Source organism: Salvia splendens, chromosome 4, assembly GCF_004379255.2.
Source record: "Salvia splendens isolate huo1 chromosome 4, SspV2, whole genome shotgun sequence".
In the NCBI taxonomy this organism is placed as follows: Eukaryota; Viridiplantae; Streptophyta; class Magnoliopsida; order Lamiales; family Lamiaceae; genus Salvia; species Salvia splendens.
In genome coordinates this window covers 8270586-8290041 of record NC_056035.1, presented here as the reverse complement: position 1 = coordinate 8290041, position 19456 = coordinate 8270586, and the positions used below count along the sequence as shown (strand labels likewise).

The window sequence follows — 19456 nt, the reverse complement described above, 5'->3', positions numbered from 1 at the left end:
TATTTTTACTTTTTTAAATTACATAATAAAAACTTAAACTTACACATCAAACTGTTGAATAAAATTAAATGATGAAAATTTACTAGTATCATCTCTTAAAAATAAAAATAAAACCTATAAGTTAAATATGGTGGTACAAATATTAGTTAAGAGCATCCACAATGGCGGCGAGGGGACCGGCTCGCCGGTCCGCTCGCCGAACCATTGCAGCAGGCGAGCGCCAAATCGGCGAGTGCACGCCGATCCCCGAGCGCTGGCCGATGCGCTCGCTGATCGACTGGCCGCCATTGCATGCTCCTGATCGGCCAGCGGATTTGTTTTTTAATTTCCGAAACACTATATATACGCGATTTGCACGTCATTTTCATTTGCACCACTTGTTTTAACGAGTATTCTCTCTATCTTAATTTCTGTACAAGAGCAATAACGCGAAATGGAACACAACAACGAGCCTACTCTAGGGACGAGCGTGTCTCAAACTCCCACGGTACCCATGGGAGGTGGATGGGGTCCGATGGCCGGGTACTACAACATGTACCCTTGGCAGCAGATGATGCCCGGGATGGCATCCGGGGGTGGTATGCCGGGATGGCAGGGGATGCCGGGGGGCCGACGATGCCGGGCGGGCAGGGGGTACCGGGGATGCAACCCGGGATGCAGATGATGCCGGGGTGCCCGGGGATGCAGGGGACGCGCCGGGGGGGAGGGGGGGACAACGTCTATCGCCCCAGTTTTGATTTTGTGACTGCTTCTTCGCACACATCGGAGACGCAGTTCACTGGGTGTGATACTTTCTCCTTAGAGGAGTTGGGGATAGATCTCGGGGATGCAGACACCCCCGTTCAAACGGGGGGAGTAGGGCGGGGTCGGGGCGCGCCAAAGAAAAAGAAGGGGAAGGGCAAGAGGGTGGTCGGCGAGTCGTCGTAGCCGGCTGATGACGACAGCCCGACACAGAGTAAGTGGACGGACGCGGAGAACGTCGCGCTGTCCAAGGCGTGGGTGAGTGTTTGCGATGATCCCCTCGCCTCGAACAATCAGAGGATCGTCAACTTGTGGGCTAAAATAGCAGCAGCCTACAAGGCATTTTGCCCGGAGGAGAGGCCACGCAGCGGGGAGGAGTGCCGGAAGGGGTGAGACCGAATCAGGGCTGGGGTTTCCCGATTTTCGGGCTTGTACATAACGCCCTCCGCATGCAGACTAGTGGCCAAACTGAGGACGACTACAGGAGGATAGCGGAGAAAGCCTTCCCCGTGCTCGGGCTTTATAAGGAGTTCACCTACTGCAACTGCTATGAGGTGCTGGTGGACTCCGAGAAGTTTCGGGCAGGTGTCGATGCTGGCTGGCCGAAGAAGCAGCGCCTGAACTATACCGATAATTACAGCGGCGGCGGTTCCCACGACCTCCCCGAGGATGTACAGAAGTTCCCGTCCCCTCCCGCGTTTGCTCGCAGCACTCGCCCGGTTGGTCAAAGTCGGGCGCAACGGGCTCGCCAGGCCTCCCAGGAGGTCCAGTCGGCATCCCCACTGTTGGCGGGTCGACAGCCGAGCTCCTCTTCTTCGTGTGTCAACAAACGCGAGCTCAGATGTACAAGATCTTAGCTGAATGGAGGGCGGCAACTGACCCGAGGAGAAGAGTTTTCTTCACGCAATGCTCGTGAGTATGCGGGTCGATTTGAATCCCGCCGAGGCACAGGTGGGGGCACAGACGCGGGCTCAGATGCCGCAGATTTGGGGGTCCCGGATAGCGGCGACAACGGCGGCGGCGGCGACGACGGCGACGAGTGAGGCGGAGGCGGGGGGCTCGTGTGTGGCGGAGGATTTTTTTTAGATTAATGTAATTTTTTTTAATTAATGTACTTTTTTTTTGAATTAATGTACTTTTTAAAATTTCAATATTATTATTGAGTTTTCCCGTATCTGTGTCGTAAATTTAATTTCGTATTTTGTGTGATTGTTAATTATTTGTTTTTATAATTTTGTTTATTGTGGTTAGGCTATGGCTGACCTATTGCTTGTCCAGTCGCTTGTCTTGATGATATGGCATGAGGAGTTTTTAGTGCTGCTGAGGTGGCAGGAGGAGTTTGTGGCTAGGCTATGGCTTGGTTATTTCTATTGGAGATGCTCTAAGATGAAAACTTCGATTAAAATATTTTTAAATAATATATATAAATTATAAAAGGATAAAAATCAAAGTTGTTACTAATCAACTTCCAATGCACCCTAAAAAATAAATCCACCCTATATGCACCCGTACATAAACTCGTATTCTTGATATAAGTATCTAATACAAGTATGATTTTTAAACAGAGTTAGTCTCTCATATAATGCGCATACAAAGCCTTGATTGCTGCATGTTGGTCATGTGTATGCAAACTCAGTGAGGTATTTTTAAGTTCAAATACAAAATTAGAACCCACAATTGTTTGGATATTATATGGTTTTCTTGGTGGTAGCAATAGTTTGAAAAAATTAATTACAAAGTGTAAGTTAATTATACTCCAACACAATAAATCATCATACTATCCAGTCTATCCTAAATCAAATGTATATGAAACCTAGATTCTCCGTGTTGGCCTTGTTTTCTGTTCCTTTTGACCATAACGTGAAATTAGCACTATATACTAAAGAAAATGATTTCTCTCGTTTAATTACCGATTACGATTGGTTTAAGAAAAATTAAAATACATTTTTTTAAAACAACATAAAGTATTTATAGACTATATGAATAATTATTATTATTATCATTACTATGATACTAATAGTATTAAAAATACAATATACAAAAAATCAAACTACGAATTAATTTAAATTCACACAAATATATATATAAGTCAGTCGGTGTAAAATGGCATGAATTTCAGTATGCGCACGCGCAGTATGATTTTTTGTGTGGAAGTAAATAACATGATTATCGTAATAAAAACATCATTAATTAGGGCTCATACACGATTCAGCCCCCATCATCTGTGATTGGTAATTTCTCTCTAATTAATGCACCACTTATATACTATTAAGTGTACTCCATAACAAATCATACTTATTACTTTTTCGTAACTCCCATAAACGTGTGCACGAACTTCACCCCATTTCTTTTCCTCATTAATTAATCCTTAATTTTCCCTTATATAACCACAATCTCATCCCACTTTCCTTAGATTATTTTATTGTGAAGAAAGAAAAAAGAACAGTTCACCCCAATTTCAGCCTTGCATGTAATAAAATGGCTTCCACAGGAATTAAGTTTGAAAATCACAACGAACTTGGAATCTTTTTCCATGAAGAACCAATTACACCCCTAGTGTATGTTATCTCTCAACTTATTATTAGTTTCATGTTTTAATATATTTCTCTCTTTCTTGGTGGACTAATTTATCTACTTTTTTTTAGGTCATGGGAGCAACAATTTGCAAGTGTTGAGGGGTTCAACTTAGGGCTTCATAATTTTCTTGAATATGAACCATTTCCATTAGGTCATCAATCTTCAAATCTAGAGCTCACTGATTTCGATGATTTTTCCGGTGATTTGTGGATTTTCGACGATCATCCATTACCGCTTCACAACAACATTATGGCCAACCCTAACCCTAACCCTAATCCAGCAAGTACCGAGCAAGGCTTTCACACTCTTGATTCGAGCATGCAAATAATGGTTTCTGAAAATCAATTACAACATTCCAACGAAGTTGTGAGGAGTAGCGTGAGGCACAAATCCTCGGCCCTGCAGTTGGAAGAGATTCAAAAATACTTTGATTATCCGATAACTAGGGCTGCGAAAGAGCTCAACGTTGGCCTCACCGTGCTCAAGAAACGCTGCAGGGAGCTTCATATCACGCGGTGGCCCCATAGGAAGATCAAGAGCTTGAAATCTCTCATTCATAATGTTAAGGTATGGATATACTACTATTTTATGTGAAATAATTAACTATTAAAATATGCTTGTTTTAATTTTAATAAACGTTGGTGTATATGTTTTAGGAACTAGGTTTGACGAATGAGATTGAGATGTTGGAGGAGCATAAGAAAATGGTGGAAATGATACCGGAAATGGAGCTCACTGAGAGGACTAAGAAGTTGAGACAAGCTTGCTTCAAAGCCAATTACAAGAAGAGAAAGTCCTTCAAAAATTTGTTAGAGGGAACAAAATTACATCATTTCTAGTCCTAGTATATCTTATTTTCTTGATTTTGAGTTTTAATGAAGACATGTGGAACAAAATCAAACATTTTATTTAGTTACATATGTCCAGTTAGTGTAGTGTGTAACTAAACAAACGGTTTCGATTACCTTGTCTGAATATCTGTATTGGGCCAAGGTCCAGTCTATTGGATATCTGAGACAAAGATAATGGGCCTTTTTTTCAAGAGTTGAGTTGTTTTGCTGAAGTAGTACTACGCTATTTATTTAATTTAGAGTCAATAAATGATTCGTATGCGTTACCCATTAAGCAACATACACAAATTAATCAATATGCTAGAAATGTTTAAATTTAATAATCGCAGAAACAAATATTTTAGGCTGTAAACCAGTTAAAAATGAATGAGAAATGGAGTACAATCACATCAGTCATAACTACATGAGTATACATTTTTTTTGCCCCCTTCGTAAATTTTGTCATATTGCGCCTTACTCTCTACGTCGAAGTAAAAGTAGGTAGCAATATTAAGAGTATCCACATCCGTGCTCTTGCCAACGAGCACGGATATATGCCCTGATCCATTTTTACTCCCTGCTCTTAGGCCAGAGCACAACACCCACATCCATACTCTTTTGCAAGGACAAACTCAATGGTCTCACCATTCTATTATTCAATTTAAATAAAAACATTTCCACAAAATTAATATGCATTAAAAATATTCGGAATACTATTACAAATTACAAAAAAATTAAAAATTACATAATTAAAATCCTAAAATTAAAAAGTAGATAATTAAAATCCTAAAAATTAAAAAGTACATAATTAAAATCCTAAAAATTAAAATTTACATAATTAAATTCATAAAATTAAAAAAACCCACTACTCGTGGCCGAATTTCGCCCAAATGTGTTTGATTAGGTTTTCTTGTAGCTCAATGTGGGCTCGGGTATCGCGCATTGTGTTCCTTGTTTCGATCCTCTCGCCCACCGTCGCATGCACACCTCGGCGTGGGGGAGACCTCGCGGTTGAGCTTCCGGCTTCATCCTCGTCGTAAAAGCTAACCGCCATCGGTCCTTCGTCAGCTATAATCATGTTGTGCAAGATAATGCACGTGTACATGATGTCGGCGATATTTTTCACGTACCACAGCCGAGACGGGACCTTCACAATGTTGAATCGGGCTTGAAGAACCCCAAAAGCTCTTTCGACGTCTTTCCGAGCGGACTCTTGACGCTGCGCAAAAAGAACCAGTCTTGGGTCTTGCGGGTTGCTGAGCGTCTTCACGAAAGTCGACCACCTTGGGTAGATACCATCAGCGAGATAGTAACCCATGTGGTATGCATTTCCATTGACGGTGAAGTCGATCGCCGATGCTACACCATTCATGTGCTCATATTTACTACTCTTTGATGACTAAGCTATAACTCTACATGAGATCAACTGCTGCTTGCACACTCTTCGTAATCACTTTGTAAGTATGACTTGGGTCTCATTCCTAACATATTATTGAACACTTGTAATTAACCTCATGGAGTACAAAAAATCACTACAAGAAAAAGAATTGTCTAAGGACATTTTTTTTAGCATGACATTAATTTGTGTTTTTAAATACATCACATACTTTAAAATGCGATTTCATTTTTAGCCTCTAAACTAAACTTAAGGATATTTTTTTTGGCCCTTAGTTTTTGTTATTTTTCAAATTTTTCCAAGCTTGGGTCTAGTTTTGTGTCCCTTTTTTTTAGAGAAATTTTGTGTCCTTATTTGTTGCACTGTATATTTGAGTTTTAATCAAACCAGATTTGTATGTCCTCTTACGATCGAACTCTAAAAAATATCCTACGCTTTTGACTATTTTCTGAGGGAATTGTTAATTACACTTGGATTTCTTTCAAAAGAAAACAGTGTTTTTTCGGAAAGGCGATGAAAAGGTTTTGAATAATAATACTACAAGATATATAAAGGGGTCTCTTATAAATTACTACTACATTCCAACTATATTTCAAGAAAAGAAAAAGAGCAGATGCAATTTTGTTGATCCCTTTACTCTATTTAATTTCGTCAATTTAAAGGTAAAAACTGATATGATCTACTAATAAAAAGATACAGCAGCTTCTCATTACTAAAATACGATTTCATGTTTCCCTCTTAAAACATACTAGTATTAAAAAAACAGTAGCAGCAGATGATAAAAAAAGACATTAATTACATGGAATTAAAAAAGTTGTATGTATAAAACCGTGGGAGAAAGGAAAATTCAACATTTTCTTGCTTGAATCTTCTTCCTCATCATCTCCTTCTCATTGGCTACTACGCCTCCACGGCACCACCTGCTTAAAACTTGCATAAATATCACCCTGCAAATTTAGATTCACAAAACACTAGTAGCTCATCATCAACAACTTTAATTTTCTGATTAAAAATGATTTAATTTAGAAATAAAAAAAACCTACCCACAAATACTTGGAATTGGAGTTAAATGTAGACAATCTAAAGAAACTCTTCCTCCTCCTAACTCTTGTGATCTTCACACTACCATCACCACCATCCTCACTCCTAAAGATATCCCCAAGCGACTGCGAAAAGTCCATACTACCCTCCCCACACTGTCTCACCTCCCTAAAGCTTCCCCACCTCCCCGACCCCATATTCCTCTTCCCATCCTCCCGGCCCAAAACCGGCCCTTTCCTGAACGAAAACGTGCAGGCCAGCGACAGCGACCGGCCCACATAGGGTCCATCCAGCACCGTTGTGGGCGAGGGCGTCATGGTCATTTTACCCTCCTCCTGCAGCAGCCTCGGCGGCAGCTCCAGACACCTCGCCGCTTTGCTCTTCGTTGCATCTCCGCCCCTAGGCCTTCCCGGCGCCTCCTCCCAGTGGAACGGGATCGAAACGAGGGGGCGGAGCGGCGGCGTCTGCATGTGCTGCGGCGAGGGCTTGCAGTGTGGGAGTTTAGATAGAGTTAGTTTAGGCTGGTCGAGATCTTCAGCTTTGACGCCCATGGTAGCAGCCTAGTCCGTCTCTTTCCGCAGGGGAGAGTGACATATATGTATAAATATAAATTGGTTGGGATATAAATGTGTTTGAATGAGAGGCTCCTCGCTTCAACTGCTCACGAGAGTAAACAAGTGGTTTGTAACGGTAAGTTGGAATTTTAAATGTAAGAGGTTGGTCAATATTGAATAAATGAGTTTCAAGGTGCTTAGTAATGGTTTTTCGAATCAAGAGAAGACTAAAAGATGCACTTCTTCTATTGTGATTTATGTGAAACGTCTCATTAATAAATGGCTTGTTGGTGAACTTGCTTTCTTTTAGGTAAAAATACAGTTACCTAAATAGGATATACATTTATAAGAAAATATTGTTACATATACATACATATATCATGTACTATGCAACATGAGTCGGACTTTTATTTAAGAGATTGCTTGTTTCAATTGCATAAGTAGTTCATAAGTAATAATGGTTGAAAATGTCATTTTTAGTTTTTTACTACTATAGTGATTGTAAAACTGCAATGAGAACTAGCATATGCTATTCTTGAATTCCCAAATTTCTCAACTAGTTAATGATACTGATACATATACAATGCAGTAGTAAGTTAGCAACTTCCATCAATCTGTGCACATTTTTGTGAACAGAAAGCCCTACATTAGTTGAGAAAACTAAGAAAGCCTCAGATCAATTCTAGCCATATTTTTACAGTTTCTGCCATGTGGTGAAACCGTCTCGTGCCAGAGTTCCTTCCAGATCACCTATGATTCGAGATATCCGAACCTCAATCCCTCTCTGAGTTTCGCGGAAGAGCGTCTTCAAACTGTCGCCAAATCTCTCGATGTCGAAGCTCCCATGCTTCTCAATGTCCTCTGCCTCAGCAACAAGATTGGATGCAATCATGGATTGTAGCTCCATTAGTTTCTGCCCTGTTGCAACTATGTACCTCTGCAGTTGGAATGTTTCTTCTAGAAAGTGCTCCATCTTTTTGGTTTCATCCTCTCCATTATTCACCTTCTTCTCTTGCTGCATTTTGTCATCCAACCAAATTATACAAATATATTCATACACATTAGTGCTAATTAAGCTTAAGTTGAAGCGTACCATCCTCTTGCAGAGTTGATCAATTTTCCCTTGCAGCGAGTGGTATCGTTCGACTTGCTTGTTGAGGAGCGACATGAGTGCGCAGAATCCCTTCACTCGCGCGTTGATTTCACCATTTTCCGAAGCCTTTTCCTTCCCAGCCAGCCTCTCCAGCACCAAGAGCTGCTGCCTAAGTCTCTTCACTTTGTATGAGACTCCAAGAGCATGAACATCCATCTTCCATGTACAATTAGTTTTGGTTGAAGTTTGGCCTTGTTCGAGTGTCAAAACGATATCCTGCAGCTCGTTCTCTGAGGCTGCTGCTTCATCTGCCTTGACCATCGCGTGTCCTGGTTTTCGCTTAACCACCTTTACTTTCGACCAAACTGTATCATCCCCCGGAGTATTGCAGCTCAGCCTACGGGGATCTGGAGGCGCAGAACGCGTAATCAGCTGCTCTTCCAACTTGGCGATATCCTGCCTGAGGTGTGCAATGTCGCTATCAAGCACTTGAATGTGCGACTTCAGCCGCCTTGATTCAAGCTCCGAGCTCATCAACCGCCAGTTGTATGCCTCCAGCTTCTCATCCTTCTGTCTCAGTTGCTCCAAAACAGCATACATCTCAACACTATGCTTCTGCCCAGCTCCTAATGTTGAAACAAACATCTAAATGTTAAACACAACAAAATTGAGAAACACAAATCAAAAGAAAAGTGAGTCATCTCACTTGATTCTTGAATTGCTCGAGTCAAATAGGGATTGAAATGCTTCAAAAACATATTCCTCAATGAAATTCTATCATGTTTAGACTCTGCAACAGCTTTCCATCTTGCTGCTTCAGCCTCAGCTTGCTTTCTCCTAACCTTAGACGACCTCACTTCCTTCAACAGCATCTGCTTCTCCGCTGCATCCGAATTAGACCTCCTCTCCAAATCCTTGTGCAATCTCACAATCTCCACCGACAGCCTCTGATTCACCAAAACCAGCTGCTCCTTCTCCTCCACCAACTCCTCGGTCTGCCTAATACTCTGCCCCATCTCGACGATCGCAGCCTTATGCTTCGAAATCTCAGAAATACGGCTCTTCAAACTCTCTCTCAACTCCTCAGCAAGATCCTGAGCAGCCTTGAGCTTCTCCTCGCTCTCCAACCTCCTCCTCTCCGCGTCTTCGATCATCTTATCCTTCAACTGCAGAATTACTTCAATTTCATTCATTTTGTCGCCCAATTCGGTGACAGACATCTCTCTCTTGGCCTCCACAACTTTCAAGTCATTCATGAGGTTGAAAATCTGGTGGCTGAGCTTCCTCCTCTCATCAAACCAGCTCTGCTCTCTGGCGGCGAAGATGCTCACCACTTTCTCATTGGCCTTCGCGTCTTCGCTTCTCCTCTTCTTCAACTCGGCTATCTCCATCTGCGCACTCTCCAGTTTCGAAAGAAGCTTCGCGTTTTCGACTGTGACGACGTTTCTTTGAACTGTCCAAACAAGCAATCCGACGAGGGCGCTGCCTTTGAGCATCCGGTTCCTTATTTCCGACCATCTCTCGTCGCAGAGTTCGGGATCCGAAAGTAGGCGTAGAGCGAAAAGCGCGCACGAAACGCCGATGAACATTCCCTTTTCTTCCATCACTCTGATCAAAATCATTCTATGGAATCAATTTTTTATTTTTTAAATTGTTAATTCAATATGTTAATACTAGAACTTACGAGAATGAGTGCAGACAGTCATGGAGCGGTGAAACGAACTAAAAGGATTTTTCAACAACCTTAAATTTGGTGTTTGATTAAGAGATACTAAAACAAGCACAACAGAAAGCTGGTGGCATCTGCTGGTTGTTGCAAAGTTGCAGTTCTGTTTTTATTAAACTTGTCAGACAACAACTAAAGCGTGTGAGCTTTTTTACACGTGTGAAACGCCAGATCACAGGAGTATATAATTTGTTCCCTCAATTTCAGTGATGAAAATAACCTTTCTGTTTGTCTATTTTCTTCCCTTCCAATTTTTGGGTTGTGGAAATTGGCTTGATTCCTGGGAATTTGTATGCTACTTTGAAATATGAGGTATGATTACCCCAAAAAAATTATGTGACATCTCATTCTCAACCATAGTATCAATTTTTTCATAGTAATAAAATACCAAAAAATACTTCCACTTTCCAGATCTGTCCATCTCTTTTCTGCAACATGGACCCAACTTGCATGCAAAATCAAAGTTTGTACAAATTCAGTTAGAAGGTAAGTATGAAACTTTGTTTTCAGTTCAAATATGTACTTTGATTGGATAAGGATGATTTTGCCTCTTAAATGGCATTTCTATGAAAGTAGGTGCCTGTGTTTATTTTTAATTATTGAAAAATATCTGTTTAGAAGTCAACACCCAAATAATGTTTGATAAAAAATTGTGGGATGTGTGTGTGAATATGGAGTACTATTAGTTAGTAGTTGCAGGGTCTATTGTGGTTCTCCCTCTAGAAATTGGATCCACATGAAAAGATTTGGTTTGATAGTGCGAGTGTGAGTGTTACCTACTCTACATCAATAATGCACCAACGAATATATTCATTTATGAAATGTGACCAAAGAAAACAAAGAATTTTTCTTGACATGGACCAAAATACTACTCCAAAAGACGTGTATACACACAATCCAAAAGATCAGCAACAAAGAACCATCATATTTTTATTTATTTTGCGTTGGGAGATGTGGGAAGACGAAGGCTACACTGTATCCGAAGTAGAATGATCATAATTTTTAATTATTGATCCTATTTCACTTCCCTATTTATCATATGACATAGTAGCATATGCAAGTAGGGAAAATGTCAAAGTAAAAATAGCAGTAGTAGTGTTTGAATTAATTAGACAAGAGCTAGCTGTATCTGATTTAAACATGCGTAGAAAATAGAAACCTTGAAGCACCACAGAAATAAAATTTGGGGCCAATCCAATTTAAAGAGGGTCTGGTCTGGTCTGGTCTGGTCTGGTCTGCATCTATCAGAATCTCACTTCTCGTATTGATATTCATTTTCTACACACCAGCTTTGCATGGGCCCCACTCGATTAGATATTACTACTCCTTAATTATTGCTTAACTTTTAACTACATTACACAACTGATAGATATCACAGACCTGTAAACAGGTATTTTTGTCCAACTAAAGCTCGACAAATCTAGAAAAACTACTGGCCCACACAAAATATTTTAAGATTTTACTAACTAAGTCAGTTTTGTGTTTTTACAATTAGTTTCTAAGGCCATCTCCAACCATTTACACCAAACTCAAACCCATTTTTGCAGTTCTGTCACATCAAACAGTAATTCTACTCCAACCATTTACACCAAACACAAACCCAAAAGAATATTCCATATTCACCTACTTTTTTTACTTTTTCAATCTTACCTACATATTTATCTAAATTACATATTAACCCCACACCATTTTATCAATAATTTTTCAAACGTAATTATATAATTTTTCATTTGTTAGTTATTGTAATTTGTGGTTTGCCTTTTATTTTCTATTTATGTCGTTGTAATATCATTTCCACTTGTAGCACCACTATGTGTTATGTTATGTTCTTTTTATTATTAAATATCTATTATTTAAGTTTTTTGTAATATTAACATCATAAATATTGCAAATTATACTAAAGAAATAATTTTTTATAATATTAATATCATAACCTACATATTTATTTAAATTACACATTATCCTCACAATACTTTATCCATAATTTATACTACATATTTATACATTAACACCACAACACTTTATGAATAAATTTCCAAACATAATTAAATAATTTAATATAATTATTTATGTTATGTACTACTTTTTTATTAATAAATATCTATTATTTAATTTATTTTTTGTAGTATTAAATTTCATAAAAATTTACAATAGAATACATTAAAAATATTATTGAAGCACAGTATATGTAAAATGAAATAGAATTAAAATACAATTAGAATACAATTACAATTTACAATTAGAATACATTAAAAATTTACAATCAATAAAATGCACTGTGTATGTATGTAAAACGAAATACACTGCCACATCTCTATATAATGAAGCCCATTTGTTGAAATGTAGTTGAAATATTAATGAAGCCCATTTACAGTTAAAAAATAAAACCATTACTGTTCATCATCTTCCCAAACGGGTTCTTCTTCATCAAACCATGTTCTTCTTCTTCTTCTTCCCCAAACTTTTCTGCTCTCACTTCTACCTTGATATACTTGCTCTATTCGAAACATACTCAAACAAGGAGGGTGTGAATGCAAGTTCAGAAATTATAAAATGGGTTTTGCGTTTGCTACAGTGCAACGCCATATATGGGTCGTCACTGTTCAAAATCGCAAAAAAAAACTGATTTGGGATGCGTTTTTTAGTATGGTTGGAGCTCCAATCTACTGCATAGATGGGATTTGCAGTATGATTGGAGATGCTCTAAGACCTAAATGTTGTAGTGGAAATGAGATATACAAATCTTGTCGGGCGAATTTACAATGGAAAATAAAGGAAATTATACGAAAAATAACTGAACAAAATTACACGGAAAACTTGTGGAAAGCGGTAAGCCGAGTCGAGGAGTCCTCTTTCCGCAAGACGAGATACGCCCCGGTAGTGCTCTCGGTTTGGCGTGTCGTCCCCAAAGATAAAACGACTTCGTCTCTGAAGTAGCAGCACCGCTAGCAACAGAGCTCCGACGAACGGGAGTAAGGCGGGGGCAAAGCTTCGACGGGGAAGATTATGCAGAGAGGGAGAGAGCGTGTATGCAAGATGCTTGTGTATGTTCTGTTTAGAATGCAATGGATGCATGCCTATTTATAGGCCAAGTCCACCTGCAGGGCATTGATGGAGTCAACAGCCATTATGATAGAAGTGAAAGGCGAGAGAGAGAGATAGAGAACGAGAGGTACTCTTCTTTGAACAATATAATGTAAATGCAGTATTGAGAGGAATCAATCACTTGTATTGCTGGAATAATAATAGAGAACACTCCTCCGCAGAGGCCTACGACTAAATCGTCCAATTACAAATGATCTATCCAAGATGAATTGAACTCCCTAGTTACATTTATGTATACTAAAACAAATAACTGAAATGCATAACTTTAGGATTTGTTCCTGCCTTCCCTGCCGCCAGCTTCCCCTATTTTCTTGCTTCCCCCACCTGGTTCCTCCAATCTCTCGCTGCTTCCAACTTCTTTCCCCTTTTTGCGGCGGGTGTACACCTTCCACCCTCTGTGGCTGTTGACCGTATCAATTGCCCCGCCTGTCGGAACAGCCTTGTCCGCAAGGCTGAAGAAAGGAAACTGTCCGCGTACGTCTGCCTCGTCCATCCAAGTTGCCTCGTTAGTCCCCAGGCCGTCCCAGCTAATGAGGACCTGTTCGACGCTTTCATCATCTCGACGCTCAGTCCGGCGTGCCAGCAGTAGGGATAGAGGTTCAGCGTCGAGCGGGCCGTTGGGGAGCGTGGCATCCACCCGAGCGTCTCCCACGGCCTGTTTGAGGAGTGAGACGTCCAATTTTGTTGCGCCGGGGTGGCTAGGGGGTGGGCTAGCAGCTGGCGCAGACTCCTCTGATCTGTGTGCACGACGAACCGTCGTCCCAACACGTAGGGGCGCCAGTGATGGATCGCGAGGACGAGGGCCATGAGCTCCTTCTCGTATGCCGACTTGGCCAACCAACGAGAGGATAATGTCTTGCTGAAATATGCCACCGGCTGACGGTCCTGCATTAAGACAGCTCCGAGGCCCCGGCCCGAAGCGTCGCACTCTATCACGAACTCCTTTGTAAAATCCGGCAGTCTGAGTAATGGTGCTGTCGTTAGTGCCGATTTGAGGGAGTCGAACGCGGCGGCTGTCGTTGTTTCCTTCTCTAGGGCGCGAAGGACCCATCAACAGTCCCCCTCCTCGAGACAGCGGAGATCGTTGGTGGAGCATGCCCGGCGCATGAGGGACGGGTCTCCCTTGAGTGAGACCAGCCGGCCGTTTGCTCTAAAATCCATGGAGGATTGTTGCCAATTGGCCATGACGTAGCCGAGGGATGCGAGCCATGCGACTCCCAGAATGACGTCGATGTTCCGGAGGGGAAAAACGTAGCACGACACCACGAACTCCTCGTCCTCCAACACTAGCGGCACGGTCCTGCACATCCCTGCCGCACGACGTGTGGAGCCGTCACCTAGCACCACCGAGTAAGGCGAGGTTGGGGTAATTGGTAGCTCGAGGCGCTGTGCACACTCCTCGGATATAAAACAATAGTTTGCGCCGCTATCGATCATGACCTTGACCTGTTGTGAGGCGATTTTCCCAAAGAGTTTCATTGTATTGGCCGTGTCCAAGCCATTAAGTGACAACACAGAAAGTTGTGGTTCTGGCCCTGTCACCAAGATCTCAGAGTCTTCGGTTTCGGAGTTCGCGGATGCATCCTCATTCTCCTCGCAGATCATGACGTTGAGAGTCTTGGGGGGGGCACCTATGGGCTGGTCCAAACTTAAGCCCGCATTTGACGCATGTTCCTGCTGCTATATGTCGCTTATATTCTTCCGGAGACACGTTACGGAAACGTTCGGACACTGGTTTCGATGAGGCTGTTGAGTACGAGGGGGTCGGAGAGTACCCTTTTGTGACTGACTGATTCGAGTGAGCTGGGTAGGAGGGCGTCTGGACAATGGTCTGGGAAGGGGCAGACTGCTGAGGCTGGGCAGATGCCATGATGTCGAGATCCAGGGCCATTTCGACCGCGTCTTCATAGGTCGTGATTTTGGCGGCTTTCATTTGGAGACGCACCTCCGGCCGGAGCGCCGCCATGAAAAAACCCAAGTACTGTTGGCAAGAAATGTCCGGCACTTGCGCGAGGCACGCCTCAAATGCCGCCACAAATTTCGCTAGAGATCCAGTGTGTCTGACTGCTGCGAAAGCTTCGTATTCGTTCAATGCTCCGGTGCCCCCGAAGCGTTTCATCAACTCTCTCGCGAAACGAGCCCACGACAGATCCGGAACTCGATGTCGCAGCAACTGGTACCAAGGAAGGGCAGCGCCTGCCAAAGCCACCATTGCGATGCCCACCCGGTCCTCGGAAGCAGTCCCCGCGATCAAGAAGTACTGCTCAGCCCGCGCCAGCCAAGCGAGGGCCTCCGAGCCATCGAACGTGGGCATGGGCGACGCCGATGTAGCCCCGGCGGTCGTTGATTTTGAACCGTGATTCGCTGACGTGGACCCATCGTCGGGGTTGGTCGGGTCTTTGAGTTTCAGGGATGCGAAGCCCGCGCGCATCTCCGCAAGCATGGTTGCTACCTGTTCCTCAGTGTGGCGGAACTGAGTATTTAGTTCCTTTACAGCCGCGTCCAACGAGAGGTTGCTCCGGTGCGAATCACCCGTCGCCTTCTCTAACTCATCCAGTCGCGTGTCCGCCCTAGAGTTCTCCACGTTCACCGCACCAATTGATAGGAGTGAAAGGCGAGAGAGAGAGATAGAGCACGAGAGGTACTCTTCTTTGAACAATATAATGTAAATGCAGTATTGAGAGGAATCAATCACTTGTAATAATAATAGAGAACACTCCTCCGCAGAGGCCAACGACTAAGTCGTCCAATTACAAATGATCTATCCAAGATGAATTGAACTCCCTAGTTACATTTATTTATACTAAAACAAATAACTGAAATGCATAACTTTAGGATTTGTTCCTGCCTTCCCTGCCGCCAGCTTCCCCTATTTTCTTGCTTCCCCCACCTGCTTCCTCCAATCTCTCGCCACTTCCAACTTCCTTCCCCTTTTTGCGGCGGGTGTACACCTTCCACCCTCTGTGGCTGTTGACCGTATCACATTATGTGTGTCATGATGGCTTGACTGTAACCGCTGGGGGTTATTGACTGGTGCACTAGCCAGTGGGAGCTGAAGAGACACGATGCACCTGGACATGCTACACGACGGGATACACCATGAACCGTCGGGGTCCATCGGGGACCTTTTGTCTCCCGTTATGCTTCGGGGTCCAGCGGGGCTGGCACCATGACGTGGGGGATAACGTGGAGTTTGAGGTGGTCTAAAAAGAACAAGCGAGGCTCGATCCATGTCAACCAGCTCCAAAGAACAGCCAAAAGACCAATTGCCAAGGCACAAGGCACAAGGCACCAGGGGCAAGGGTCACGGTGCGCGGGTCACAGGCGGGCAGCGGCGGCGCACGTGTGTGGGCTCTGTCACCCGTTTTATTCCACGATAATTATTACACATGATAATTCATCTGATTAAATACTTCATCAAAGAAGTTTATCATCCCCGATATGGGATAATTAAGACCTAGTTAATTAATCTCTTAGTCTTTTCACATAGCTCATTTCTAGCTTTATTGTGACCAACTTTAATATATTATTTCTCAATCACCGGGAATCAGATTTGAGAAAATGAATATACTAAGGTCATCTACTCGGAAGTAGATCGACGTTATTGCATTTTATTTCACAAAATTAAATGTCTTGTAACATTTATTATTAATTAAAATCATTTGACCAAACACGATTTCAACAAAGGTTAAGATCCCTCCCACCACTCTAGAAGAAAAATAAATGTTGCTGTTTGAATTTCAAGAACTGGTCCCCAAATGCTTCCTTCAAATAATAAAAAAATTTAGAAAAAAGTTGGTCCATCTCTTTCATAGTGACTCCATGTAGTGATGATTTACAGTTTTAACTATCATTGTCTAAGCTTCTATATATTCCTGTAACAAGGGCTTATTACCTCATCTACAAATTGCAATAACTTTTCATGTGTAGTTTCACTAAATTATTGGGGTATGGACCCTTATCTCCACCCCCTGTATTAAAAGAAAATAATGAAATAAAGATTTTTAGTTTCTGCAGGAAACGGCACATTTCTAACGTACGATATTATTGGTGTTCGGTATATTTTGGAAATAAAAGCGAACACAACTTCAATCAGCCAGGCCGACGACTCATAGAGAGCAAAGGCCCAACTCAAATCAAAATCGCAAAAACAAGGCCCAGCTAAGAGTTTGAGAATAACTTCATCACTACTACGGAGTATAATTTATACGATATTTATCGACCAATTATGAATAAACGAGCCTAAATTAAAATGATTTAAATTATATTGGCACTCAGACTATAATAGAGTGCAGAAATTATCTCACTACTAATTCCTGACCACTAGTACTGGAGTATAACGGAAGGTGCAATTCCTGACCACTAGACCATGGAACCGATTTGATAAGAATTCTCATAGATATATTCAATTATATCATCCCACGAATTTTTATGTTGTGCATCTTAAGTTCAAATACTAGTACTATTTAAGTATTCTATTTTCATAATTTTAAATCTAAAATTTTATTTTATGCAATGAAAGAATAATTTAAAGGATTATCGAACGTGTATTACTATCACTTTTAATTCGCAAAGATCTTCCTCAACGTATAAGTATCAAAAGGATTTGTTAGATTAAATTTGGACAGCTTCCAAGTTGAAGTACTCCATTACTTAGTCAAAATTAACAATTTATAATAAATTAAAAAATTAATAATATGTATTTAATTACGTATTTGGCTTTTCTAAACTATATTTAACGGTCATATCAAACAACAATATATTCTGTCTTGTAAAAGAGAGAACTAAAAATCAATCTCCAATTTCATTAAAAGGGAATAAATCATTTTAGCACGTTTTCGTATCATCTTGAAACAGAAAAATAAGTAGATCGAGTTTCCGCCCAAGAAGGTTTGAAGCAGTCATGATGAAAAAGAAGTTTCTCCAATCTCCAATAATATATCATACCATCAGATTCTTCTCTTAATTACATAAGAAACTACATTAGTTAATCCAAAACGTTACCTTCATTTCAACGCCACCTCTCCATATAAAATTCAGCTTTTCAAAAAGTTTGTGTTAATGTGATATGGAGACAACAAATAATATTATTGTTAAAAGTGTGTTCAGTAGTTCAACCACAATCAGCTGTTTGTGGGTATGCTTTTCTGCATATAGCAATAAAACTAGTAATTTTTTAGAATATAAATATGTTTTTTTAATTATCATAAGTGTAACTATTTTTTGCATTTTATTTTACTGGATGATTATGATTTTAACAATTGAAAAGGGAACTCTACCATTACTATTTAGCAAACGCCTTTTGGAAATGTGGTCTTTCTTTGAATTGAATAAACTAAGTCCTTATATTTTGATTGTTTATTTTAACAAATTCTTATATAATTTTTTTCATTTTAGTAAGTCCTTATGCTTTTATATTCAATATATTTCGATCCTTATTTGACGGAACCGTTAACTTTTCCGTTATACATCATATGTTAATTATTTAAATATATTCCACCTAATATCTTAGTTGGAAAATATGAACATAACATAAAAAAAAAGATAAAAATGAAAATAAAAATAAAAAAACTAAAGAATTCTAAATCGTTAAAAGAAATTTGTTGTTTAAGTTCGAATATTAATATTTCGAACCAAATACTATAAATTAATATTTAAACTTCAAATAATCAAACAATTCTTTAGTTTTTTTTAATTTTAATTTTATTTTTATATTATGTTATGTTCATATTTTCCAACTAGGATATTAGGTGGAATATATTCAAATAATTAATATATGATGTGTTATTTTATAACGGAAACCGTTAGTTAACGGTTCCGTCAAACAAGGATTGGAAAAAATTGAATATAAAAGTATAGAGACTTATTAAAACGAAAAAATTGTATAAAGACCTATTGAAATAAATAATCAAAGTACAAGAACTTAAGGATGTGTTTTGTCAAAATTCTATGCTCATTCCATACCATAGTAGCATGATAACATACTATTGATTTTTTGTGTATAATTATTTATTATATTATGATTCAATATATATTGTATACAGTACATCACACCAATTCCATATGGTAATTTCCATATTTATACTATTATAATACTTTTCATAAAATCATTAAATGGATGTTTTCATTTTGTGTTGTTAATTTGCTAAATTTGTGTCTATTTGATGTGGTACTTGGGTCTTTTGTATTTTCATTTCTCAAGGAGATATTGGTGAAGGACACCAAGTCATTATGTTATCACGATATGGAATGACCGTGTAAAAAATCTCACTCTCACTCTTATTTTTAATAACTCCTTTAATTATGTTTAGTTAGCATTATACATGGATAATACACATTTAAATAGGGTTGTGATCAATTGGGATTTTTTTAGCCTAATTGAGAATTGAGATA

General features: G+C 40.3%; 3 protein-coding genes across 5 annotated transcripts; 1 reads left to right on the top strand and 2 right to left on the bottom strand.

The window, feature by feature from the left end:
• The first annotated feature begins 3219 nt into the window (after positions 1-3219).
• LOC121800596 (protein RKD4-like) lies at positions 3220-4157 on the top strand. The gene is made up of 3 exons (XM_042200135.1): positions 3220-3299; positions 3387-3885; positions 3975-4157. The coding sequence occupies exons 1-3, from the start codon at positions 3220-3222 to the stop codon at positions 4155-4157; spliced, it is 762 nt and encodes a 253-aa protein (XP_042056069.1).
• Positions 4158-6214: 2057 nt separating this feature from the next.
• On the bottom strand, positions 6215-7317 carry LOC121798335 (uncharacterized protein At4g00950-like). 3 transcript variants are annotated; one of them, XM_042197274.1, is made up of 2 exons: positions 6588-7317; positions 6215-6515 (listed from the first exon to the last, which is right to left on the bottom strand). In XM_042197274.1, the coding sequence occupies exons 1-2, from the start codon at positions 7134-7136 to the stop codon at positions 6435-6437; spliced, it is 630 nt and encodes a 209-aa protein (XP_042053208.1). In that variant the 5' UTR covers positions 7137-7317; the 3' UTR covers positions 6215-6434. The 3 variants fall into 3 exon arrangements, with proteins under 3 accessions (XP_042053208.1, XP_042053209.1, XP_042053210.1); XM_042197275.1 differs by having other exon boundaries at positions 6215-6491; XM_042197276.1 differs by having other exon boundaries at positions 6215-6464.
• A 335-nt stretch (positions 7318-7652) lies between these two features.
• LOC121798329 (myosin-10-like) lies at positions 7653-10056 on the bottom strand. The gene is made up of 4 exons (XM_042197268.1): positions 9917-10056; positions 8939-9840; positions 8233-8858; positions 7653-8154 (listed from the first exon to the last, which is right to left on the bottom strand). Exons 2-4 carry the CDS (start codon positions 9834-9836, stop codon positions 7834-7836), a joined length of 1845 nt encoding a protein of 614 aa, XP_042053202.1. The 5' UTR covers positions 9837-9840; positions 9917-10056; the 3' UTR covers positions 7653-7833.
• Positions 10057-19456: the final 9400 nt, after the last annotated feature.

Coding starts and splice junctions, on each gene's coding strand:
- LOC121798335 (XM_042197274.1), bottom strand. CDS start 7,136: ATGGGCGTCAAAGCTGAAGATCTCGACCAGCCTAAACTAACTCTATCT. Junction 6,516..6,587: donor CCAATTCCAAGTATTTGTGG/GTAGGTTTTTTT, acceptor ATGAGCTACTAG/TGTTTTGTGAATCTAAATTT.
- LOC121800596 (XM_042200135.1), top strand. CDS start 3,220: ATGGCTTCCACAGGAATTAAGTTTGAAAATCACAACGAACTTGGAATC. Junction 3,300..3,386: donor GAACCAATTACACCCCTAGT/GTATGTTATCTC, acceptor ACTTTTTTTTAG/GTCATGGGAGCAACAATTTG. Junction 3,886..3,974: donor CTCTCATTCATAATGTTAAG/GTATGGATATAC, acceptor TATATGTTTTAG/GAACTAGGTTTGACGAATGA.
- LOC121798329 (XM_042197268.1), bottom strand. CDS start 9,836: ATGGAAGAAAAGGGAATGTTCATCGGCGTTTCGTGCGCGCTTTTCGCT. Junction 8,859..8,938: donor TCGAGCAATTCAAGAATCAA/GTGAGATGACTC, acceptor TTTCAACATTAG/GAGCTGGGCAGAAGCATAGT. Junction 8,155..8,232: donor ATCAACTCTGCAAGAGGATG/GTACGCTTCAAC, acceptor GACAAAATGCAG/CAAGAGAAGAAGGTGAATAA.